The following is a 26,330-nucleotide window of genomic DNA, read 5'->3' as shown; positions in this document are numbered from 1 at the left end:
TCTCTTGATGGCAAAGGCAAAAAAGCTTTCTCTCTTTGAAGGCTATGGGATTGTTGAGCTGCATAAGCAAGACCTCTCTCTCGCAGCGCATCATTGCTGCTGAGGTTGGATGCAGTAAGACAGTCAATTCAAACTTCTGAAAAACATCCTGAGGCTCATGGAACAAAAAAGTCAAGTGGTAGACCCAAAAAAATGTCACCGGACGATCCCATTGGCTGCCCATCAAGACACGGTAAATGAAGGTTGTTACTTGTGCTGAGTGCGGTCCAACAACCATCAGACGCCATCTGCCAGAGAAGGCCTTTAAGAAGAAAAAAGCTCTTCAAAGGCCTGGTCGCCTTCAAGGTTTGGGATTAGCAGGAGAGCACCAAACATGGGACATTGAAAGGTGACAGGAAAGTTTTATTCTCCCTTGACGGTCCTGATGGCTTCCAACGTTACTGGCATGACAAGGAGATCCCTCCTCAGATGTTTTCCACCATCATGATCCTTCAATGGAACAATGGAGCTTCAGGTCGTGCAGGGGTGTCAAACGGCAGCCGGTTATGTGGACATGTTGCATCCCTCATGACTGAAGGCCCTCGTCTGTGTGGTAATGACTGGCTTTTTCAACAGGACAACGCTGCACTTCACAAAGAGGAATAAGATCACTCTTTTGGACCATCCTGCGTGTTCCCCTCATCTAAATCCAATGGAGAACATTTGGGGATGGATTTACAAAAATGGACATGACTTCCAGACAGTGAAGGCATCTTCCCCACCTGGAGCAACATTCCCACTAGCCTCCTGGAAACACTGGCATCAAACACACCAAAGCCATTTTTCACCTCATGAACAAGAATGGCACAGCTACTCACTACTCACTCCTTTTTTATACATTTTATGTCTAAGGAGTGTTTTTTAAGCTATGGTCTCAACTTTTGATCAGCTGATGAACAGCCTATTTCACTTTAATGCTTCTTTGAAAGAAGTTGCTTTTTTTGTATCACTCCCATTTTTTGTTTTTGCATTGTGAAGCCCCAATTAGAACCTCCTTAAGCTCCAACAGTGCAAAACGTGCATTCTTGACATTTTTCAAGTGCTCTTAACATATTGATCAGGCGTGTACGTACATGTCTAGTTCATTTATTTATTTAGCACACGGGTCTGATGTAAGTGTACACATGTCTCCATAGAAAGTGTTTCGTACACTGGCCTACTAAATTCTCAAGAGACAGCTGCAATGTTTTTAGCGCCGGTTGGGTGATTTGTAACATTTGACTTCGGTTTGATAACCGATGATAACATCAGTGTTTATAGCTTTTAGTAGTTCATAGCTTGCGGACGGTACCTAATGTATAGCAGTTAAACGTGATCCTTAACACCAACATAAAATACGTTGTAAATAATTCACATGCCCCCCCCCCCCCACACACACACACAAAAGCTGTGGTGCCAATTCTCCACAACAGCCAGAGACAAGACTATGACTAGAAATACTTACTGTCAGCCCCCTCTCCCCATCCAAACCAGGGCGACCCTCCTCGCCCTAAAACATGAGTGACAAATCAGGTGAGTGTATCAGTGTGAGGTCGCTTGGAGTTTACAGCAGAGGGCTTACCCTGGCTCCTGGATCTCCCCTCTCTCCTCTTGGTCCCGTTAAACCGAGCCCATTCTCGCCCTGGTCCAATAAATCATGTGCATGTTCTCAGAAAACCCCAAAGCAGACGTGCTGTGATACAAACATACCTTGTCTCCTTTCACGCCGTCTGTGCCGGGAGAACCCTAGAAAACACATTTATACAAGATAAACGTCTTTTTCAGCTAAATATCACTAATCATTTCAAACAGGTTCTAAACTCACAGCCTGCCCAGGAGGTCCAGAAGGACCTGGAGGTCCAGTATTTCCCGCCCGGCCCACAAATCCTTGGAGACCCTTAAAATGAGAATTTGCTCGTTCAAGGTGATTGCAAAGAGATTAAATTAAAAATAAACACACAGTCCCGTGTAGGGGTGTCTTAGAATAGTCGACTATTTGACGATTCGATGCGGAGGTGTCTGATTCGACTATCAATCAAATCATATAAGAATGCCATGTGACCAAGATTGTAGCATTCTGACTACTCCGGGGGGGTGCCCACATACTTTTTTCACAAAAAATGTATTTGCTTTTGTTATACTGTAAATAGCCTATTTTAATACAAAATCATCCTAATTTGTGTTAATAAAGAACTGAAAATGCTGTGTGTGTTTAACAGAAGACCGCCACTTACCAGGCATGAATATCAATCACCTGCTTTAGTGGCACAACCCAAAGGAGCTGAGGTGAGCGTCAACCCCTACAGACTTGTTGGCTCAAAATGGCGACTAAGAAAATCATCCCGACTGTGGAAGTATTTTGTATTACGTCTAATCCCTCTTGCACTTACTAATAACTCTTCATTCTTTGTGAGAGCATTGCATTGGCGCGGACTCACTCATTCATTCTGTCAACTATTAACCCATTCATCAGTTCTTCTTATTATTCAGTGTTCCCTCGCTCCATCGCAGTTCACCTTTTGTGGCCACGATGTTTTCGGGGATTTTTGTTTTGTTTTTTGTTGTTGTTGAGAGTGTTTAAACAAGAGAGAAATGTGAGAAAATGTTAATGGCTGTCTGAGAAAAGTGTATAAAGTGTATGGCGAGGGCTTTTACAGCCTTAAAACATATAGAATCATTGTAAACAAAGTTGGCTACTTTGCGGATTTCACTTAATGTGGGCTATTTTGGGAACCTATCTGCCGCAATAAACGAGGAAACACTTTATATTTATGATTTCTTATGACTGTTATATCATTTATTTAAAATCTTTACTCCTATTTTACCACAAAATGAAAATCCTTAGTCAAAGACAGCCCTAGTGTTGTGTCATGCTGCACCTACCCTTTCTCCAGGTGGCCCAGGGGGTCCCGGTTCGCCATTTTCCCCTCTCAGACCGGCTGGACCAGCTTCACCGGACTTTCCCTGCAGCCCTGGAGGGCCAGATAGACCAGGGAGGCCTTGATCTCCCTTAAAATAACGCCGAGATGTTTGATACACCGAATAAACTCACGTTTAAAGTCAATTCCAAGTGTGTTTACGCACCTTTAAACCTTGAGGACCAACCCGGCCCGCAGGACCGGCCAATCCGATGCCTCTTTCTCCCTGCAACACAAACCTTGTCACTCCTTTTACTTGGATTTCATAAAATTGAAAAAAAAACCAACAACTCACCTTATCTCCTTTTGGCCCAGGAGGACCTTGCGCTCCCTGAGTGAGAAACAAACAAACATGTGGTCTGGTATTCAACGAGCAATGGAAACATGTACATTGACCAAAAACTCTTGCTTATTGTTAGCGTATTATAGTTTGTAATACTGCATACTGTACTGGTATCACTACAGCATCCCTGGTATAAAATGTATTCATGCTTTATTTATAGTCAAGATGCTAATTTACCCAAACCACAAAGAGAACAGAGTGTTCATTGCAAACAGACAATTCCAGTCTATAAGCCCCACCTACTATATTTAGAGGAAAAAACAGATTTGTGCATAGATAAGCTGCACCGGTGCATAAGCCACACGTGTTCACGTCATAAAGTGGCATATTGTGGTGTGCACGAGTCCGTGAGGGTCAGTGAGCTCTTTATTTGACAGGAGCCAATCATGAGCTATGAATAAACTCATGACATGCTTGTCAACCCGTTGGAAATTGCAGGAGGTCATTACTCAATATAACAGTCTGACTCATGGTTTCATCTTAAAAACAACATTAAACTCATCACACAGCACTCAAACGTTATACCTCAGAAATATACAAACATGTATCAATATGAGTTTTATATGAAAATAAGCCAACATTTTAAAGTGTTCCTGTAATGCATTGCATTTGAGAAAAACATTTCATTGGAGGAGAGCAAAGAAAGCATTGAAAATGGGGCTGCAATGCTGCTTCTGTCCACCACAGGGAGCCAGAGAACCCAAAGCAATAAGAAGGAAGCTGACGTCATTGCAGCGTGCCAATGAATGCATTGCTCAGACGCTATGTAGAAAATAAGACATAAATAAGACTTTTGCTCGTGTGTGTTGCTGCAATAAAAGTTGCCCATTAAGGCTCACCCAACATTACAGTAACAATACTGACACCTAGTGACCAGTGTACAGTACTGCATGTCATCACATCCACTTTGAATGCATCTTCTGAATGATTTATACAGCCGTCCCTCACTATATCACAGTTTGAATATCACTCTCTCGTTTTTTGAAAACTCCATCCATCCATCCATCTTCTATCGCTTATCCGAGGTCGGGTCGCGGGGGAAGCAGCCTACACAGGGAAGCCCAGACTTCCCTCTCCCGGCTACTTCATCCAGATTCTCCTGGAGGATCCCAAGGCGTTCCCAGACCAGTTGAGAGACAGAGTCTCTCCAACATGTCCTGGGTCTTCCCCGAGGCCTCCTACTGGTCGGACAAGCCCTGAACACCTCCCCATGGAGGCGTCTGGGAGACATCCTGACCAGATGCCCGAGCCACCTCATCTGGCTCCTCTCCATGCGGAGGAGCAGCGCCTCTCCCGGATGACAGTGCTTCTCACCTCACCTCCAAGGGATAGCCCAGCCACCCTACGGAGAAAACTAATTTTGGCCGCTTGTACCCGTCATCTTGTCCTTTCGGTCACAAGCCAAAGCTCATGACCATAGGTGAGGGTAGGAACGTGGTTTAACGCATAACAATACTGTATATATATGGCCTATTATTAGTCAAGAAATATGTATTACCTACCACTTCCACACGGAATGAGAGGAGCCATGGCATGTCGGCTCGGCTCTGCTGGCTAAGTGGCCTAGTGACCACAATACTACATATAACTTGTCTTTCAATATTTTTTTGACTAATAATAGGCCATAGTCAACCACCAAACAGTCATCATTTATTCATTAATTCTTTTTTGAAAAAGCGCAATATAGTGAGGGAGCGATATTCGAACTGCGATACAGCGAGGGACGACTGTAGATGGATGCTGACCACCCATGACAGTGTACCTCAAATGCAACTACTGCCATCTTGTGGCATTCATAAAAACAACATCAGGAGGTTGCCTACAGCCACAGACCTCGACAATGGTTTGCTTTTGTAGACTGTAGGAGACTGTTAACTGGTGGTGTTAACTGGACCATTAAGGGTAGTGCTAAAAACAAAACAACTCGACATGAGGGGTTACTCACATCTTCTCCAGGCTCTCCTGCTTCACCAGCCTCACCCTAATGATGACAAAAATATCCTGCAGTTATCCCAGTCACCAACTTTTTATACAGACTCCATGGGATCCAACTCACTCGCTCGCCTTTGGTGCCGGCAGCACCTCTGTCTCCGCGGGCACCCTGAGTGACACCAGTCATCAGTTTAGAAAAGCATTTTTTTGACTGGCAGAGACATCATGCACTCACCTTTTCACCAGCTACACCTTGGTCTCCTGGCATTCCTGGCAGTGTTTGTCCTGGAAGACCCTGCATTTCAACCCCATAGAAAAACAAAACTATCATTTTCTAGTCTTTTTATTTTATTTTATTTAACATACACCAAATCCATTCAAGCTATTGTGCAGTGGGGCAGAAAGAACCAGGAACACTTACTCACCCGCTCTCCTTTGACACCAGGGGGTCCCGCTACCGCCTGGTGGAGAGAATAGAAAGGGAAGTGGTGGGAATGATATGGTAATAACAGCCTGAGACGCACAGTGTGGTGCCTTTTTCTAGACATATTGGAAAATCAAGGCCTTTCTTTTCAGGAGTTTGAAATATCAAACAGCCAGTTGAGTAATGTCTTAATAACATGACTACGACTACGTCTCATAGGTAACAGGTTGTGATATTTCACTTGCAAAGGTTATTTTTTGTGTGCTATTCGCGTGTGAAACCTGAAGAACCCTTCTAGAAACCTGAAACCTGAAGACAGGAGCACAAACATGCCGTATATGCACGTACAGTATGTTCCCCAAAGCACTGTCTGCCTGCTGCGTGTTGTGGGCCAAAGAAGTGGCGGTACACAACGGCGGAAAGGGTGATTTATCAAACTGTTGAACTGCCTGACAGCGTCACGGTGGATAGGTCCAAAGTGCTGAGCCCGAGGCTGCCAGCTGCGGAGGCGGCTGCTCAACGCGCCCATGCTGCTCGTCACGGGTCACGTCGGCCGCACAAACAACCAGAATGACTGATGCGATGTTAAATATGGTATGTATGACAAATCTCCGCAAGGTGAGGGCTGTAGTGACACAGTTGGTCAAGTATTCATTAACTCATTTAATACCAACGACGTATTTATACGCTTTTATAATCCCAAAGGCCCGTGCGGGAGGCAAAAAGCGGTGATGTTGGAACTCTGCGCTAATGCACGTCACTTCAGAGCAATTTTAAGTCATAAAAACGGCCACGAGGTAGCAAAAGTGCATTTGATAAGAGAGTCACACATGACAGGAAGGAGGAAGTGAGAAAGCGTGGAGGAGTGGAGGAGTATGCAGAAGGTTATGCATTTTAGGGAAATTTTAACGCATGCACACACACATAGTTTAGTTCCAAATGTGTGAAAATTGTAAATAGCTCATGGTGTCATATTTGTAAATAAATTGTTATTTTGTGTTGTCTATGTTGTGGTATCGTTGTTTAGATATTTGAGCTGTCACAAAAGCAGCAAATATTTGTGACAAAGTCAAAGTAATGCTTGAAATGTGTCTTTTCACAAAACAGCAAGGAGGAAGTGGAAGAACGGAGAAAAAAAGAGCGATAAAAATTACGAGATAAAAAGCTGAATTTATGAGGTACAATGTAAAAATTGTGAAATAAAAAGTCATAATTATGAGATAAAAAAGACAAAATTATGACATAAAATGTCAAAATTGTGAAATAAGAAGTCATAATTATGAGATAAATAAGACAAAATTATTAAATAAAATGTCAAAATTATGACATAAAATGTCAAAATTGTGAAATAAAAAGTCATAATTATGAGATAAAAAGTTGAAACCATGAAATAAAACATCAAAATGATGAGATAGAAAGAGGGAAAGGCTTCTTGAGACGTCATCTGTACTTCTGTGAAGAAGATGTCGGAGGTTTCGTTCATCATCCGAAGAGCTTCGTCAGCGAACTAACAAGTGCTGGTAGCCTAGGTCTTACAGTAAATACAGTAAGAGTGGGCGGAATTGGTGTGCCAACACCCTCCTCCTATTGGTTCCTTACACTAAGCCTGGGAGGAGTTGTGGTCTAATCATCTAAGCCTTTCCCTCGTTGGACAACTCCTGTACGACTGAGAGCCAACACAGACGTATGAGATAGAAAGTCAAAATGATGAGATAAAATGCCAAAATTGAGAAATAAAAAGTCATAATTATGAGCTTAAACAGTCAAAATGATGAGATAAATCATAATTAAGAAATAGGAAAGTCCATCCATCCATCTATTTTCTATGCCGCTTATACTCATTAGGGTCGCGGGGAGCCTATCCCAGCTGGCTTCGGGTGAGAGGCGGGGTACACCCTGGACTGGTCGCCAGCCAATCGCAGGGCTCATATAGACAAACAGCCATTCACACTCACATTCATACCTATGGACAATTTAGAGTCACCAGTTAACCTAACTTGCATGTTTTTGGAATGTGGGAGGAAACCGGAGTACCCGGAGAAAACCCACACACGCACGGGGAGAACATGCAAACTCCATACAAACATGCCCAAGGGAGAATCAAACCCAGGTCTTCCCGATCTCCTGACTGTGTGGCCAACATGCTAACCAAATAGGAAAGTCACAATTATGAGACAAAAAGTTGAAATTATGAGTTAAAAATTCATCATTAGGAGACAAAAAGTCGAAATGATGAAATACAAACTGCGCATGTGCCGAGTGCCATGTGACGAAGGCTCCAGTGAAGAAGGTGGCACATTACCATGACAACCGGTATCAATGTTTGCATTTGGAGGCTGAGTGACAGAATGAGAACAGTCCCGAGACAATCTCCCAAACAACGGCGGCCATTTTAAAGGCGGACGTCAAAGGCGGGTTATTCTCCAGAGTCAGGTTTCAATTTGCGAGGTGGAACAATGCCAAGAGATTGCAGCAGAGTGGAGGCGCTGTGTGATGCGCTGGCAGGTTAAGTGAAGCAGGACAAACAGGCCGCCTGCCGCTGATGTTTTACTGTATGTCAAGACAGAATTTGAAGATTTGAATTGGCATGGCAATGCAAGGCAGGCTCTGACAGTGCAGGTTCTGGGCCACGGAGAAATCCTCATTACGGCCAGCAATTATCCAAGCAAGGATGAAGCTGTTGTTTTTGGATGCGGCAAAAAATTGAAAAACAAACAAGACCCCAGCGCTGAACAAACAACGCTTGTGAGGATTGTTTCAGCTCTGAAGCACTGAAGGAATTATCCAGTTTACATATGCAAACACTGGAGCCTCACTCCTGCTGAGCGATTCTTGTATTTACACACTAAAGTTTTATTTCACACTTGGTACTCATTGGAGATACTTGTGTAGTTTGTGGACAGCAGGAGGCCGGACAAGCGCGGACCACAACGACGATGCACAGCACGGTTGCAGCGTTTATAGCCGTAACACGTCACACGAATGGGAACGTACACGCAGTTATCAGGTGTAACTGCATCCTAGCATCATGTGACTAGGCTGTGTCCAGTCATTAATGGGCCAAAGGCGCTGCCACAAGCAGTGCTTTCCATAAAGAAGGCCTGGATTAGCAGTACAGCTACAAGGTGAGGTAGTTCAACAGCAAATAACAAAACATATAAAGCATATAAAGTCATGAAAACACAGAATGTAATTATGCCGACGTCAGGGGTGCCCAAGCTTTTTCACCGAGGGACGAATATCAAAATACTGAAGGAGGCGGGGCCACATTTTGTGCAATAAAAATGCTAAACCAATCCAGTGTAGGTCAATGTATGCTAAACTATAGAACAAAACATTCATTTCTTAGCTTTGTGTTATACGCTCCTGATCAAAATGTTAAGACCAGTTGAAAAATGGCAAGAATGTACATTTTGCACTGTTGGATCTTCAGGAGGTTCTAAGTAGAGCTTCAAAATGCAAAAAGAAGACACGGGAGCGAGTAAAAAAAAAAAAAGGCAAAGGCAAAAAAGCTTTCTCTCTTTGAAGGCGGTGGGATTGTTGAGCTGCATAAGCAAGGCCTCTCTCTCGCAGCGCACCATTGCTGCTGAGGTTGGACGCAGTAAGACAGTCATTTCAAACTGAAAAACATCCTGAGGCTCATGGAACAAAAGAAGTCAAGTGCTAGACCCAAAAAAAATGTCAACCGAGGATCCCATTGGTTGTCTGTCAAGACACGGGCCCATGCTTGGCAGAAATGAAGGTTGTTACTGGTGCTGAGTGCAGTCCAATAACCATCAGTCGCCATCTGCCAGAGAAGAAACATCTTCAAAGGTCTCATCGCCTTCAAGGTTTGGAATTAGCAGGAGAGCACCAAACATGGGACATTGAAAGGTGGAAGAAAGTTTTATTCTCCCTTGACGGTCCTGATGGCTTCCAACGTTGCTGGCATGACAAGGAGATCCCACCTGAGATGTTTTCCACCATCATGATCCTTCAATGGAACAATGGAGCTTCAGTTTGCGCAGGGGCGTCAAACGGCAGCCAGCTATGTGGAGATGTTGCAGGGGGCATCCCTCATGACTGAAGGCCCTCGTCTGTGTGCTAATGACTGACTTTTTCAACAGGACAACGCTGCACTTCACAAAGAGGAATAAGATCACTCTTTTGGACCAACACTGCCATCAAGCACGCCCAAAGCCATTTTTTACCTCATGAACAAGAATGGCACAGCTACTCATTACTCACTCCTTTTTAGACATTTTATTTCTAAGGAGTGTTTTTTTAAGTTATAGTCTTAACTTTTGAACTATTTCACTTTAATGCTTCTCTGCAATAAATAGCTTTTTGTCTCACTCCCATTTCTTCTTTTTGCATTTTGTAGCTCTACTTAGAACCTCCTTAAGATCCAACAGTGCAAAGCTGGTCTTAAAATTTGGATTTTGATCACAAGTATAGGTGACAAGATGAGGGAATTAGGATTAGGATTTTTGGTAATCTACCACTTGTTGTTTCACGGATATTGAGATTCATTTTGACATGTTTTATTTAAATAGAAATCAAAATGAAATTTTATTTAATTATGCATTTAAATCAAAACAAATCTTTTTTGTAAATCATCTTCGAAATTAAAAATGAAATAAAAAAACATTAGCTGACAACAAAGATAACTAGTGCATGTGCGTGCAGGTTCCGCGGGGCGTGGCTTGCAATGCCAGAACAAGAAGAATATCATATATTATATATTAATATAATGCATTATATAATATAATGCTTGCAAGTATATTTGAAAGTTAGCGGTACCGAACCACCGCAGGCAGCGCCTTGAAGACCTAACCTGCAGCACAGCAGTGTATAGCCACGGCCAACCTGGCCTACAGAAAGGTGACTCATCATCCCAGCTGGACAGCCCGATGGCCCCCTGAAGGAAGACCACGTAGAGCTGTGCATCAAATCAAAACTATCTCCGCCGGACCCTAATAATAGCACCACTCTTTTATGACTTCAGGCGGTAAATCATTATGGCGCTTGGATGTCGCCCAGTAAAAGCGCAACGTGCTCTCACCTTCCCTGGAGGACCACTGTCTCCTTGCTCCCCCTTTAAGCCCGGCTGGCCTGGGGGTCCGACAATGCCCTGATAAACAAGTTACACCACATTAAGAATGGAATATGGCACATGTACGCACAAACACGCACAAACCTGCTTCCCTGGCAATCCAGGTAATCCTTCTTTCCCAGGCACGCCATCTCTACCAGGGACTCCTGGCTTTCCCGCTTCTCCCTGAGAGGGGCCACGTATTAAAGTCACATTTATATTTGTAAAGTTTCAACTCTTCTTACTCTTTACTTTCATTGAAACAAATGTATTTAAAGGGTCCCAGAGTAAACAAATGCCTTTCGAGGTAGATGGTCCACTTGATTCAGGTTGTAAGTCACTGCTGATGGGTGTGTCAAACAACTTAATGTCAAGAAATGCTAGCTAACCCTTTAAGACATGGAGATGAAGAATGAAGACCGGTCACCTTCAAAACACACAACGGTGAGTGTCAATTACTCTGGATTGTTTATGTTATATTTCATCGCTGTCGCAGTCGCAGCTGCCTCCGTAACCCCCCCACCCCCTTAGTGAACACACATATCGCTGTGAAAAGATGTTTATATAACATGCATAATGCTTTGCAGCCTTGTTGCATGTGTTTAGAAGACTGTATGTAAACAAGACATGGCTAACCCTTTTCTGTGGCAACTTTGACGTCGTTCCTCTTGTCCTTTTTTCCCCTGTGTACCGGCAAAGCAGCATCCTTTTTCAAAATGTCTTTATAGCGCACTTTCAAGCCACATGCTTCTTGTAATGTATTCCTTCAAAGTAGTCATCAGTGAAATGATCACAGCAAAGAACAGAACTCGAGGTGGGCGTCCATCTGTCTCTCGTTCTCTGCACTTACTCCGGCCATTGTTGCCTTAAAGCTTGCTCTTTTGGAAAAGAAAACAAACTTATAGCATCACTCGGACACTATGAACATCCAGCAGCAACACAACTTTTTGGCACGACTACCATTTTGATGAAAAATATACTGACCCAAGCCCACCATCTACCTCGAGAAGCATTTGTTTAGAGGTGTCACGCCGATGACGTCACTTCCGGAGATGAGGCTCAACTGCGAGAGCTAGCTTGTCATGGGTGGTGCCATCAACTATAAATGTCATTTTCGCGAATTTGCTTTCAAAAATGGAAAAATGCAGAATATAATTTCAAACAATATATAACATATTCAAGCAAAGTTGACGGCTCATGTCAGGGACCTTTAAATGTTTCAGAAAGAAAAATGTGGGTTGAATCTCATGCTGTGCAAATTCAAGCAAAACTTGACCCAGACAAGCTTGATTCCTGGTATTTACAGTATTTCTAATACTTTTCCCCTGCAAGTAAAGTCCATTCTTATTATTTCCTCTCTAAGTTCCACCGGTGCAGCATACTCACCACCTGCCCTGACAAGCCTGGAGGCCCCTGTGGACCCTGCAGGAGGAAATAAATACAGTAGTATGACAAAAGACAGCAGTACCGGGAGATTTTCAATGAATTTCACCAGGAAACATGAGAACATTTTTTTTCTTGGAGTGACAGGGTCGTTTATGGGAACACTTACGACAGCTCCTGGAGGACCCGGGTTCCCTGGCAGACCTGTGCTGCCTTGGGCACCGGGGGGACCCTGCAAGGAATCAGATGAATGGATTGTTATGTGGCTGGGATACTGAAATAACAATGAAATCAAATAAAAATAGATCTCATCACTGGTGTCTTACCTGAACACCAAGCCCTGGCTCTCCTTGACTCCCCTGTGAAAGATATTTCACTTCATCACTTCATGACTGTACTCAGTACGTAATAAAGAAATATCATTTCACAACAAAAACATGATGGGCTATACATGTATAAACATTTTTTAGCCATCTAACCTTCACACCTGGTGGACCAGGAAGTCCATTTGGACCCAAGGAGCCCTGACAGAAACATAAACAATATGAGGTGCGGCTGGTGGGCTCTGCTTGTTGGAATTCTTGCCTTTGTCATTCTTACAGTTAGTCCCCTGATGCCAGGCTCTCCTGGGTTTCCCTACGAGTCAAAAACAAGTCATACACGGCATGCAAGATTACATGACTGAAATCAAGATAACAAGATGTGTTTTCTCGCAAGGCACTTGGCAATGTTCAACCAACTTGCATATCTTAAAGGAAAAGTGCACTTTTTGAGGGGAATTTTTCCCCATCATCCACAATCCACAATGAGACATGAATGTGCGCTCTAAAGATATAAAAACAGATAAAAAGATGCAGCTAAGAATGTACATCATGGGACACATTTTTGCCAGCATTTTACCTTTTAAAGGCTGTGCTCTTAAACTTTTGATCAGCTGATGAACATCCTATTTCACTTTCATGCTTCTTTGCAATAAATTGCTTACTCAAAAATGTCTCTCTCCCATTTCTTCATTTTGCATTCTGAAGTTCTACGTAGTACTTAGTAGAATTTTAGGGCCACATTGTAAAAAAAAAAAAGACAATTCTGAGATTTTCAGAATAAAGTCGTAAATTTACGAGAAAAAAGTTGTAAATCTACAAGAAAAAAGATGTAAATCTACGAGAAAAAAGATGTAAATGTACGAGAAAAAAGTTGTAAATCTACGAGAAAAAAGATGTAAATGTACGAGAAAAAAGTTGTAAATCTACGAGAAAAAAGATGTAAATGTACAAGAAAAAAGTTGTAAATTTACGAGAATAAAGTCGGAAATTTACGACAATAATGTTGTAAATTTACAAGAAAAAAATCGTCAATTTACAAGAATAAAGTCGCAAATTTACAACAATAATGTTGTATATTTACAAGAAAAAATGTGTCCATTTACAAGACTAAAGTTGTGAATTTACGACAATAATGTTGTAAATGTACGACAATAATGACATAAATTTACAACATTATTGTTGTAAATTTTACAAGAAAAAAGTTGTCAATTTACAAGAAAAAAGTTGTAACTTTACGAGAAAAAAGTCATAAATTTATGAAAAATGTTGTAAATTCACCAGAACAAAGTTGTCAATTTCCAAGAATAAGGTCGTAAATCTACGAGAAAAAAGTTGTAACTGTACGAGAAAAAAGTCGCAAATTTACGACAATAATGCAATAATGTTGTAAATTTACAAGAAAAAAATCGTCAATTTACAAGAATAAAGTCCCAAATTTATGACAATAATGTTGTATATTTACGAGAAAAAATGTGTCCATTTACAAGAATAAAGTCGTAAATTTACGACAACAATGTTGTAAATTTACAAGAATAAAGTCAGAAATTTTATGACAATAATGTTGTAAATTTACAAGAACAAAGTTGTCAATTTACAAGAATAAGGTCGTAAATCTACGAGAAAAAAGTTGTAACTGTACAAGAAAAAAGTCGCAAATTTACGACAATAATGTTGTAAATTTACAAGAAAAAAATCATCAATTTACAAGAATAAAGTCCCAAATTTACGACAATAATGTTGTATATTTACGAGAAAAAATGTGTCCATTTACAAGAATAAAGTCGTAAATCTACGAGAAAAAAGTTGTAAATTTACGAGAATAAAGTCGGAAATTTAAGCAATAATGTTGTATATTTATGATAAAAATTTTGTTCATTTACAAGAATAAAGTCATAAATTTATGACAATAATGTTGTAAATTTACGAGAAAAAAGTCAGAAATGTACGACAATAATGTTGTAAATTTACAAGAAAAAAGTCATCAATTTACAAGAATAAAGTCGCAAATTTACGACAATAATGTTGTGTATTTATGAGAAAAAATGTGTCCATTTACAAGAATAAAGTCGTAAATTTACGACAATAATTTTGAAAATTTACAAGAAAAAAGTTTTTAATTTACAAAAATAAAGTCGTAAATTTACGACAATAATCTTGTAGATGTACGACAATAATGACGTAAATTTACAACATTATTGTAAATTTTACGAGAAAAAAGTTGTCAATTTACGAGATAAAAGTTGTACATTTATGACAATGTTGTAAATTTACTAAATTAAAGCCAAAAACACAGCGAAAATACAATACAAATAAAAGGGTGCTGGGATCGGCCACCGATCAGTTTCGTCAGATTTCTGTGAAAAAGCATGGTATCGGCATATCCTGATACTTGCATTTAAACGGCGATGCCCTTTGCCGATCAGCTCAACCCCCATTGCAGCATCCAGCCTATACAATAGCGACTGTCTCCCGCCCACCTTCCCTTCAGAAAGCCAAAACAAGCACGTCTGCCGTGTAGGACTTCCTGTCGTTGTGAGAGTGATATAAGTTTTGCACGCTGAAAAACACGCCTTAAAAAGCTTTATTGCGGCATTCGGGGGCGGGCACTTGGCAGGGTGTGGTGAGTTTTCGCGGCTCGCGATGTGATCGTCGGTGATAGCCCAAACAGTGGTTGGATTCGTTGGACCGCCGACGGTGGAGGAAACCGGGTTTGCCGACTGCCTGGGGTCCTGCTGGAGCGCCGTCAAGCTGCTCTTGCATGCAAAGTCTCCTTAAAGAAGGCGCCTGATCCTTTAAGTTTCACCAGGGATTTGGAAAAAGTCAGTCAAATATGTTTTTGTCTAAATTTATGGTTCCCCTTTCATATAATATAGCTCAGGAGTCACCAACATGGTTCCCGCGGGCACCAAGGACCCCCCCCCCCACAATGACATGAGGCGCCTGCAAGCCTGTTTTTTAATTTTCCAGTTTATCATGTGAGAACACTAGAAACAAAGGCATTCTGAAATACAAAATGTGAATTGTGGACACCAGCATTTTGTTCATGTTTTGGTAAAACAAACATATTTGCTTTGTTTGCGTTGGAATAAGATCTGAAAATAAATGTTTTTTTATTTAAAAATGTACACTTTATGTGATCGGTAGCAGTATCGGCTGATTTCACTCATGGCTGATCGGTATCGGCAGCATAAAAACCTGATCGGAGCATCTCTAGAATAAAGTCGTAAATTTGTATGAAAAAAAGTCGTAAATTTATGTAAATTTACGACTTTATTACTGTCAATGGAAGGAACACACGTGACAGGAAGGACGAAGTGAGAGAGCGTGGAGGAGTGTAGCGTGCAAAAGGCACACGCGTGCGCTCACATGCACACACATAGTTCAGTTTGTGGTGTTGTATTTGTACATAAATTGTTATTTTGATGGAAAACAACCCCTTTTTTATGTTGTTTATGTTGGTATAGTTGTTTAGATATTTGAGCTGTCACAAAAGCAAAAACTATTTGTGTCAAAGTGAAAGTTATGCTTGAAATGTATCTTTTCTCCCAGTTTTTAGTCGGGAACTGATATTTTGATGTTCTACAGCTGATTACTAAAGAAGGGAAACAGGTAGAAACAAACTTATTTCTGATGGGAGACGTGAGTGTAATGCTTCTTTTGGTAGGTTCCAGTTTATATAGCCATAAAACACAATATTCTGTGTGCCTTGAAAGATCAAAAATGGTCTAAAATGGCCGCTTCTGAAGGGGTTGTCTTTTAAAAAATGGCTGGGTTTGAATGAGTGAATCGGTTATAACATGCAGTATACATAGAAATATGTAGATATTTTTCCAATGAATATAGAGTTTAATGGTGCTGTATGGTGCACAGATATACAAACACAAATATTGGACCAATAACAGTCAGGGTGAACACGGGGGATGAAGCGTGTCAACACAGAGACAGGAGAGATATGATAAACGTTGCAGTGGTGCGACGGGGAAAAGCCAAGAGCAAGCTCTGCTGCATGCACAATCAGCAAACAACAGCACTATTTGGACCGCACCCAAATCGAGCAGCCCCTCTGTTCCCCAAACCCACACTGAATCCTGCCCATAGTTTTCCAAGTCTGGATGAGCGGCCTTCCTTTCATCTTTTCTAATGACAGCTGCGATGTTACAAATTAAAAAAAACAAACAACACCACCTCAAAATAAGTCAACTTCAAAACAGTTGGACACCAATGCCTGGGGGGGTTACCGGTGGTCGTCATTAATATTCCAAGAGAAACCTGTCACTTTCTGAGCCGCTTCCAATACAAATGAAAAGATTAAAGTGGTGAAATCTGTCTGCGAGGAACATGCTGTGCACGGCTCGCTAATAAGCGTGGCGAGATTGCCCAGGGAGGCTACAAAGTCGCATTTCAGATGGGAAAATCTCGCAACTCATTTGCACCCTATCACACAAGTGGTAAAAATGACACTGAGTGCAAGAAAGATGTAAAACAACTCGAGAGCTGCTGGAAAATTGTGAGCGTGAGCCGTCAGTCTTTGTGGCCCGTGTTATGCTCTTCAAGTGGCTCTTGCTGTTGTGTACTTACATATGGTACTGGTATTGTTCAAACTGAGCTATTTGGAAGTATTACCAACCTACCTTGGTGTCCACAGCGTCAGCATCAGCAAGTGACGTGTGCTTTTTTTTCTCCATCAGGGTTAAACAGCTACAGTACTTGCTGGTTGCTGATGTCCAAGAAGGAGCTGTCGTAATTCTACATTTGATCAAATTTACTTAAGGTTTGTCAAATCAGTCCATGTAGAGCAGGGGTGTCAAATTCATTTTCATTGAGGGCCACATCGCAGTTACGGCTGCCCTCAGAGGGCCACTTGTAACTGTCAGTATATATGAATATAAATTTGAATAGAACCTCATGATATTATTACACAATTGCCCATGATTATTATATTTGTACTAACAAATTGATGGATAACTTGCTTTGAAATGAGAAGTGAAGTGAGAATGTCATGGTGACAAGCAGACATTCAAGTATTTATTTTTGAAAAATGCGTGGAATATCTTGCTGCATGATTAGACAATACTGACATTTAGAAGGACTGCATGTAGTAACATTTTTCTGTCAAAATGACGGATCAAATACATTTAGAAGGACAAAGGTGAAGTGCATTATTGATATGCATAATTCCTGAGGCTTCGCAGGCCACATAAAATGATATGGCGGGCCACATTTGGCCCCCGGGCCTTGTGTTTGACACCTGTGATGTAGATGTTTGGGCTTGTCTGCACCCTTAATAACCAAGCGGTTCTATTGACGGTCATTGCATTTGGCACCACCATTTGCATTTGGCATGCACCAACGTTCAAGCACCGGCGATCACCGGTCCCGTTTCATATCACACCTCACACATTCGGGGTTTGGGTTACAGGTTACGTCTTATATTAGTATTTTACATCATTTAGCCATTTTTATTCTTGAAAATGCTTAAATTAGGCAAAAAATGTGTAGATTTTGCTTAAATGTGCATTTTTTTTTAACGAATAATAGCATTAGGGGTTAGCGTTACGGTTAGGAATGCCGTATATTTTTGTGTTTTACTTTTGCTTGAAAATGCTTAATTTAGGCCAAAAAATTTAAAATATGCTTCAATACACAATTTTTAGAAAATAATAATAGGGTCAGGAATGCCTTATATTTCTATTTTACTTCATTTAGCCATTTTTGTGCTTGAAAATGCTTAATTTAGGCATAACAATTTGTAAAATGTGCTTAAATATGCATTTAAAAAAACAACTAATAATAGACTCAGAATATCTTATATTTGTATTTTACTTCATTTAGCCGTTTTTATGCTTGAAAATTTTTAATTTAGGCAAAAAAAATTGTAAAATTTGCTTAAATATGCATTTTGTTTAAACTAATAATAGGGTTAGAAATGCCTTATACTCATATTTTAAATCATTTGGCCATTTTTGTGCTAATAGCATTTGGGGTCAGGGTCAGGGTTCACAGAAAAGACAGACAAGATGGAGGACAGGTGAGAGCAAACAGCACTGCAAGAAGAAACTGACTTGTATTAGGTGGAACAGAAAGCTTCAGCCCGAGGAGAGAGAAGAAGAGCCGGAGATCAAGGCGCTTGAAGTCACTGGGTTTACTCACCGGTAGACCCCGAGGACCGGCAGCCCCTGATGGACCCTGCGAAGGAAAAGACAGATAGTGAAGGAGAGGTTCCCTCCTTATTTCTGTTCTCGTTGGATGACTTACCGGTTTCCCATCCAGACCGGGTTTACCAGGTTCCCCTGATAATCCCTACAATAAGAACAAAAACTCAAAAATAACTGATCATATTTCAATATTCACAAGCGGCGTTGACATTTGCACACATTTTGCCTCCGCATTGTCCGGCCATTTGCTGTGGCAATGCGTGTCATTTATTTATTTATTTATTTAGAACACGTCTGAAAAGCGTGAAGAGAAAGTTTGATCGTTTGATAGTGCACTGTTTGCGTTCTGTTTACGCATAAATTACCCACTGAGCAACTAAATGGCGCATTGGCGCAATTTGATCACACTCCTGCACGACTTATTTTCACCTTGTCAAGTACTGTTTACGTCTCAAGCACGACAATAGCACTCAGACTTGCTCCCACATGGGTATGCATTGTCACCACCACTTCCCGCATCCGTGAAGCAGTTGTGACATTATTTGGATGCCACGCAACAGCTTCTTTAATTCCTCTATTTGCAAGGGACGTCCAAGATATTGATAAAGAAAAGGTCTATATTTCTTGCAGCTGCAGACAGAGAATTTGCAAAGAGCAGGAAGGAGGCAATAAACTAGAAAAAAGGAGGCACTGACAGTGTGGGAGAGGAAATTGCTGACTAGAAGACATGGCTTTGGGCATTATGATCACTTATTAACAGAAAATCACAAGGAACATCCAAAAAGTAACAGAAATTGCATTGTTTTCACATAGGTTGTGGTGTGTTCATGTCGCAAATTGACAGAAATTATGTGTGCCACAAATTTTGAACATTTCAAAGTTTTCTTTGTACACTTGATTCATACGTCACTCCTGCTTACCGCCAATTTACACAAAATTGCGTACCGCTGAAGGGACAAAGTACGTGCAAGTGTAAACGAGGCTACAGACTGACACGAGACAAAATGACGATGACATGTTTTTCACCTGTGAGCCCTCGCGTCCCTTCTCTCCAGACTGGCCCCTGTCTCCTTTGTCACCACGTGGTCCTTCAAATCCCTGTAAGCCCCCCCCCCCATGTAGAAACATGGCTGCATGAAATGCGACACACCATGATGGGATGTTTCTTTCTACAGTATGACGTGTACATCTTACCCGATCACCTTTAGACCCCTGCAGCCCAGGAGCACCGGGCTCTCCTTTAGGTCCTGCGAGTCCGGGGAGGCCTCTGGTTCCAGGAGCACCAGTGAGGACTGAGTCAGCAGATGCCCCCTGTGGTGGGACAACATGGCTGCCTGACATTCTGATTCTAACTCAAGTTTAAAAGCGCTTTGATCTTTAGTTCACCTTTTGACCGGGTGGACCAGCCGGCCCGGTCAGTCCCAGTTTACCCTGTTACAGACAAAAAAATGTTCATATTCCCAAGATATTTACATCTCATTTCATCCCTGGGGAGTGATGCAACTATTTATTCCACTTACAGCTTCTCCTCTGTCTCCCTTCTCTCCTCTTTCACCCTGAAACACAAATGTCCTCAATATTAGCATGGTGAGAGGCCATACCCCAAATTACTTCCACACCAAGTAAACCTCTACGCATTAATACACATATCGGTAAAATATTAACTCATTCAATACCAAAAACATAGTTAATCCCGAACAACGTATTAATATGTCTTTTACATTTTTTTTGTGCAAGAGGCAAATAACATTTCAGAGCACTTTGAAGCCATAAACAACGACCACAAGGTGGCAGAAGTGCATTTGATAAGACCTCGGCAGGGATCATGTCACAGGAAGGAGGAAGTGAGAGGAGTGTAGGGAAATTTTAACGCAGGCACATGCGCACACGCGTGCTCACACATGCACACACATAGTTCATCTCCAAATGTGAAAACTGTAACTAATTCATGGTCTTATATTTTTAAATACATACATTTTAAATACATTGTTGTTGTTTGCTGTTGTTTGCTATTTTGACGTAAAACAACCGTTTGTTTTTTGTAATTTTAAGCCATAAAAACGGCAATAAGGTGGCAGAAGTGCATTTGATAAGAGCTCGCCAGAGGTTATTGTAATGGAAGAATCACACATGACAGGAAGGACGAAGTGAGAGAGTGTGAAAGAGTGTGGCGTGCAGAAGGCACACGCGTGCGCACACATGCAAACACATAGTTCAGTTCCTCATGTTATATTGGTAAATATATTGTTATTTTGATGTAAAACAACCCTTTTTTGTGTTGTTTATGCTGGCATAGTTGTTTAGATATCTGAGCTGTCACAACAGCAAGAAATATTTGTGTCAAAGTGCAAGTTATGCTTGAAATGTATCTTTTTACAAAAAGCTGATTTTCTCCCTTTTTTAGTCGGGAACTGATATTTTCCTGAAACTTACCTGCGTTCTACTGCTGATTACTAAAGAACGGAAAAAGGTAAAAACTTACTTTTTTTCTGATAAAAGATGAGAGTCTAATCTTTCTTTTGGTAGGTTCCATGTTTATATCAAAATCACCTAAAATGCCCGGTACTGAAGAGGTTGTCTTTTGAAAAATGGCTGGGATTGAATGAGTGAAATATAGCAATATAGCGAGGGACGACTGGATTGGAAAACATTGTTATGGGTAGTACGGACACTAGTATTGATCCACCCATCATTAGCAGGGCACAAAGACAACTACTCCCACTGATGGGCAATGTTGAATCGACAATGAACCAACCTTGAGAGGAAAACAAAGTAAACAAAGAGAAAGCAGACCAGGCAGAGTAATTCCACCATGTTGCCGATATCATACGCTTCTTTACCTTCTCCCCTGGTCTCCCAGCCTCTCCGAGTTCCCCCGTTCTCCCAGGAACTCCTGGTATTCCCGGCTTTCCTGGCTCCCCTGCTGGCCCTGAAGGTCCCACGGGTCCTCGCTCTCCAATGGCTCTTCCAGGAGGCCCAGGTGTTCCTGCAGATCCTCGCTCCCCTTGTTCCCCCTTTGGGCCTCTGTCACCTGCAAAGCCGCGTGTCCCCTTGTCGTGTCCGGATGGGAAGAAAAATACAAAGTTGGGATCGTCATCATCAGAAGCGAGGTGCAAGTCGTGCTTACGTCTGCTCCAGATGGTCCCCTCAGGCCGGGCTCACCCCTGTCTCCCTTTTCACCTCTCTCTGCCTTCAGCACCGGCGCCACGAGGGTGTCCTTCTTGTCCACAACCACCTTCAGGTCAGACACCTGTGTGGACAGCAGAACAATAGGCCATTAGGAGTTTGGGACTATAAATAATTGGGACCAGTAGTTGAGATTCCATCTGGGCCGCTTGAAAATGTCTTGTAATCAGTCTCCTTTGTGTAACTTTTCTGCTGTCGAGTTCAGAAACAATTTAAGGCGGCTGAGAGGTTTAAAAGTGCATTTTTTGAAGAGCACTGGGCCAGAACCTCTGAACGACACCATTTCACTCACAAAGATTGATTTCATGCTTTATGTTAAGGAGGAGCATGGCTTCGCCAAAGAGACGTTATCTCAAAGACTCCAATCAAGCATCACTTTTGATCCGAGTAAAGTCCAATCATCGTGCACTCGAAGCTCTAAACTATAAGCGTTCCCCTTTTCACTTTCTTATGGATCATTGCAATTTTGTCGATGGAATTTAATGGGATTGAAGAGCATAATCATAATCTCTTTAACATGACAAACATGAGCTGAACACATGGAAAGCCAGCCACTCATGTGCACCCAATCAGAAATCATCAGAAAGAGTGGCAAACATACGTACACTAATCCCTCCTTTATCCACGTTCATTGCTTTCAGACCCACCGTCATAACTAGGATTCCTATTTCATAAATGGAATATTTTCGTAGTTATGGCGTAGAAAAGCTGTTTACAATCTTCTAAATAGAGTTTTTAACATTATTAGAGCCCTTTAGATGTGAACTAACACCCCTATAATCAACTTTACACTCCTATTACCCAATATAGTAGACTTAATAAAAGAAAATAAGACATATAAGACATAGAAAAACCTGTTTACAATCTTTTAAATCTAATTTTCATCATTATTAGATCCCCCAAAACAATTAAATAACACCCCTATAGTCACCTTTACACTCCTTTTACTCAATGTAGACTTAATAAAAGAAAATAAGACATACAAGATATAGAAAACCTTCTTGCAATCTTGTAAATATAATTTTCAACATTATTACAGCCATCTAGACCTGAAATAACACCCTTGTAGTCACCTTTACGCTCCTATTACTCAATATAATAGACAATAATAAAATAAATAATAAAAGAAAATAAGACACATAAGACATAGAAAACCTGCTTGCGATCTTTTAAATATGGTTTTTATCATTATTAGTGCCCTCTAGACATGAAATAACACCCCTATAGTCACCTTTACACCCCTATCACTCAATATAGTAAACATTATAAAAGAAAATAAGACATATAACACTTAAATAACGCATATAATATATATATATATATATATATATATATATATATATATAAAAAATATACTATATATAAATAACGCAATGTCTCTTCTGTTGTTGTTGCTTAATTTATTGGTATTTATGTTTCTTATGTTCTTGTTTTTTTTCTTGTGTTTTCTTTCTTTTCTTGGGAGAATGAACAGAATAAGAATTTCATTGCATAGTATAACTGCCTGTTTTACTATGCATATGACAATAAAACTCTTGAATCTTGAAATATAACTTGTGCTCGTGCGTTGGGGAGATGAGTAACAGGTGTACAGGGAGTGACGTCGGGGTCCCAGAGTTGAGTTTCAGCTTTGCGTGAGTAACAGCCACACCAGTAGCCTGTTATTATTATGAATATTATGTTATGAGTAGGGGTGCACGATAATTATCGGGTTGATATGAGGGAATTATGACGTCATACCGATAAATGCGATAACATAAAAAATAGCTCATTTTAAAAAAAAACCTGCAATGAGGCCATATTACCCATGCTATGTGGGTGAGCAAATCAAGCACTCATTTTTTTCTCCTGCCTGTGACGTTAACGGTCTGCTGTGACTTTCCTTGAGCTCACTTGTAAACAAACATTCACTTTAAGAGGAAGACATTTCATGTGCTAGTTGTACCAAACGCTCCGTGATGAGGGGGGAAAATAACCCATCGAGCACACAAAAAACCTTATCAACCACCTGAAATGCCAGCGCCGGGGCATTTGAAAAGTGCAAAAGGTTTGCCAGAGACCTCCGTAGCGTCACACCGGCTGCTCAGAGCGTATGCCTGAATACAGTGCACCTTGCTCGGCCACAGCAGGCGGCTCCCTCCTCTCTATACTCTGGTTCTCCTCATAGTAGTGATGTGGTGGTAGTAATGTCATGATATTTGATTAGGACACATCAACAGGTACACTTGGTCCTTTTTACCTCCAGGTGTGCACAAGCTACACTTAAATCTAAATTTAAAAAGTACATATAAAAAAGGTTATCAGTATCACATCAGTATTGAGAAACAAGACGGTATTGTGCTTCTCTAGTTATTATTATGTTATTATATACAATTTAAACCTTCAATTAAAGTATGTTGTTCCGGATCTATCCAGCCATCCCTCCCTCCCTCCCTCCCTCCCTCCCTCCCCCCATCCATCCATCCATCCATCCATCCATCCATCCATCCTGGTGCTTTTTGCCTCAGCAAAAAATTGCTGACACCTAGTGACCAATGCAGAATACTGCAGTCACAATCTGAATGCTTGAAAATGAGTCATTGAGGCAGAAAAAAAAAAATTCTAATTTGCTTAAATGTGCATTTTTTTGGGCAATAAAAGCCTGTTTTTTTCAACCACGAAACAGCATGATTTTTTAAATTAACATATTTAAGGTTTATGCAAAAGGGCTAAAGAAATGATTAAAGCTTAAATTTTGCATTTGGTTCCCTTGCTGTACCCAAAATGAACCAAACCCTGACCTTAAAAACAAGGTACGGCCCGAACCGTGACTACGGTGTACCGTTACCGTCGTAACACCGATATATGCCACACCTCAAAGCAATTTAATCATTTTTGGAAGTAAAAATAGCATAACAGAGTTCACATACCTGAATCCCGAGGCTGGCCAGAGCCTTTTGTACATCCTGCTCAGTGAAACACAAGACGGAATAAATCAGGGGAACATCGTCAGTTAAGAATGTCCCAGCAGGTTGAATGAAACAGGTGAGTCTTTACCACGGCACTTCCAGGCTTGCCAGGTGCCCCGTCCTCTCCTGGATCTCCCTGAAGGAAGAAAACCGCCAGCCTCATGCAGTACAAGTGAAAACAATTTTTTTCTTTAACGTATCACGACAAGACGCTGAACTCACAGTTTCCCCTTTCAGACCCGGAGGACCTCTCTCACCCTGGAAAACAAGAAAGGTTGGAAGGTCAAAAGCAGACATCAGAGGGCACTGATTTGAGGGATCAGTACAGGCAACTTACTCGAGCACCCAGAGCTCCAGGAATGCCTGGTACACCCTGAAGGACAAGCAGAGCGTGAATTACGACCTCGTGTTGACTGCACTTTGGGTGCATGTCAATGTATACTGGTATAACAAAACATGTACGAATATGAAATATGGCTAATTAAACTGTGTCAAACTGTGCTTGTAAGATGGCTAGTTAAACGGTGCCGAACAGTGTACGTAACATGACACCGAAACATCCCATTGGCTGTCCATCAAGACAAGGGACCATCCTCAGCCCAAATGAAGGTTGTTACTGGTGCCGAGTGCAGTCCTATAATCATCAGATGCTATCTGCCAGAGAAGGATTTTAAGAAGGAAAATGTCTCCTTCAAGGCCACAATACTGGGCGTTTGGGATTGGCAGGATAATGTCCCAAACATGGGACATTGAAAGGTGGAAGAAAGTTTTATTCTCCGTTGACGATCCTGATGGCTTCCAACGTTACTGGCATGACAAGGAGATCCCACCTTAGATGTTTTCCACCATCATGATCCTTCAATGGAACAATGGAGCTTCGGGTCGTGCAGGGGCGTCAAACGGCAGCCGACTATGTGGAGATGTCACAGGGGGCGTCCCTCATGACTGAAGGCCCTCGTCTGTGTGGTAATGACTGGCTTTTTCAACAGGATAACGCTGGACTTCACAAAGAGGAATGAGCTCACTCTTTTGGACCATCCTGCATGTTCCCCTCATCTAAATCCAATGGAGAACATGCCCAACAATGTTTTTCACCTCATTAACACGAATGGCACAGTTACTATTACTATTTTAAGTTTTTTTTAGCTATGGACTTAAACTTTTGATCAGCTGATGAACAGCCTACTTCACTGTAATGCTTCTTTTGCAATCCAACAGTGCAAAATGCACATTCTTGCCAGTTTGTAACTGCTCTTAAAGTCTTGATCAGGAGCGTACATGTGGCAACTTTGAGGGGATTTCATAAAGTCTAATGAGTCTGCACCCTGTGCCCCAGCCTGGGATGTTATTATAGTGAATGATGACCAAAAGAGCGCAAACAAAAAAGAAAAATAAATTAAAATCGTGATCTCACTTCACCCTTGACTTTTGGGACGTAAATCTCTTCATCATTTGACCCCATTGAGACATTTATGCAGACTTTTGTCGTAATCCGAGGATGAATTCTTGAATTACATCCAAGAGGAGCTTTGTGAGGTCACTCTGATCTTTGACCACCAAATTCTAATTAGCTCAAGTGGATATTTGTGCCAGATTTAATCAAATCTCCTCTGGAAAGAAAGATAG

General features: G+C 41.3%; 1 protein-coding gene across 3 annotated transcripts in view; it reads right to left on the bottom strand.

Annotated features, from left to right (window-relative positions):
- The window catches only part of col7a1 (collagen, type VII, alpha 1), a 135,296-nt gene that overhangs the window by 23,415 nt on the left and 85,551 nt on the right, over window positions 1–26,330 (bottom strand). For all 3 annotated transcript variants that reach the window (XR_008572235.1, XR_008572236.1, XM_054784696.1), the window contains 30 exons: window positions 25,042–25,077; window positions 24,927–24,962; window positions 24,793–24,840; window positions 24,666–24,701; window positions 21,698–21,820; window positions 21,411–21,620; window positions 20,091–20,126; window positions 19,957–20,001; window positions 19,765–19,881; window positions 19,597–19,668; window positions 18,671–18,715; window positions 18,566–18,601; window positions 12,693–12,728; window positions 12,572–12,616; window positions 12,419–12,451; window positions 12,262–12,324; window positions 12,096–12,131; window positions 10,815–10,895; window positions 10,680–10,748; window positions 5,637–5,672; window positions 5,447–5,506; window positions 5,336–5,380; window positions 5,225–5,260; window positions 3,232–3,267; window positions 3,103–3,162; window positions 2,902–3,027; window positions 1,844–1,915; window positions 1,729–1,764; window positions 1,601–1,660; window positions 1,484–1,528 (listed from right to left, as the gene is read on the bottom strand). Coding sequence is in view for 1 of the 3 variants with exons in the window: in XM_054784696.1 (XP_054640671.1) it covers window positions 1,484–1,528; window positions 1,601–1,660; window positions 1,729–1,764; window positions 1,844–1,915; window positions 2,902–3,027; window positions 3,103–3,162; window positions 3,232–3,267; window positions 5,225–5,260; window positions 5,336–5,380; window positions 5,447–5,506; window positions 5,637–5,672; window positions 10,680–10,748; window positions 10,815–10,895; window positions 12,096–12,131; window positions 12,262–12,324; window positions 12,419–12,451; window positions 12,572–12,616; window positions 12,693–12,728; window positions 18,566–18,601; window positions 18,671–18,715; window positions 19,597–19,668; window positions 19,765–19,881; window positions 19,957–20,001; window positions 20,091–20,126; window positions 21,411–21,620; window positions 21,698–21,820; window positions 24,666–24,701; window positions 24,793–24,840; window positions 24,927–24,962; window positions 25,042–25,077 (1,815 nt within the window). In the remaining 2 variants the exon portion in view is untranslated. The remainder of the gene's footprint in view (window positions 1–1,483; window positions 1,529–1,600; window positions 1,661–1,728; window positions 1,765–1,843; window positions 1,916–2,901; window positions 3,028–3,102; window positions 3,163–3,231; window positions 3,268–5,224; window positions 5,261–5,335; window positions 5,381–5,446; window positions 5,507–5,636; window positions 5,673–10,679; window positions 10,749–10,814; window positions 10,896–12,095; window positions 12,132–12,261; window positions 12,325–12,418; window positions 12,452–12,571; window positions 12,617–12,692; window positions 12,729–18,565; window positions 18,602–18,670; window positions 18,716–19,596; window positions 19,669–19,764; window positions 19,882–19,956; window positions 20,002–20,090; window positions 20,127–21,410; window positions 21,621–21,697; window positions 21,821–24,665; window positions 24,702–24,792; window positions 24,841–24,926; window positions 24,963–25,041; window positions 25,078–26,330) is intronic.

The sequence above is a fragment of the Dunckerocampus dactyliophorus genome, chromosome 8 (assembly GCF_027744805.1).
Source record: "Dunckerocampus dactyliophorus isolate RoL2022-P2 chromosome 8, RoL_Ddac_1.1, whole genome shotgun sequence".
Taxonomy (NCBI): domain Eukaryota; kingdom Metazoa; phylum Chordata; class Actinopteri; order Syngnathiformes; family Syngnathidae; genus Dunckerocampus; species Dunckerocampus dactyliophorus.
This window is presented reverse-complemented; position numbering and strand designations above follow the sequence as displayed.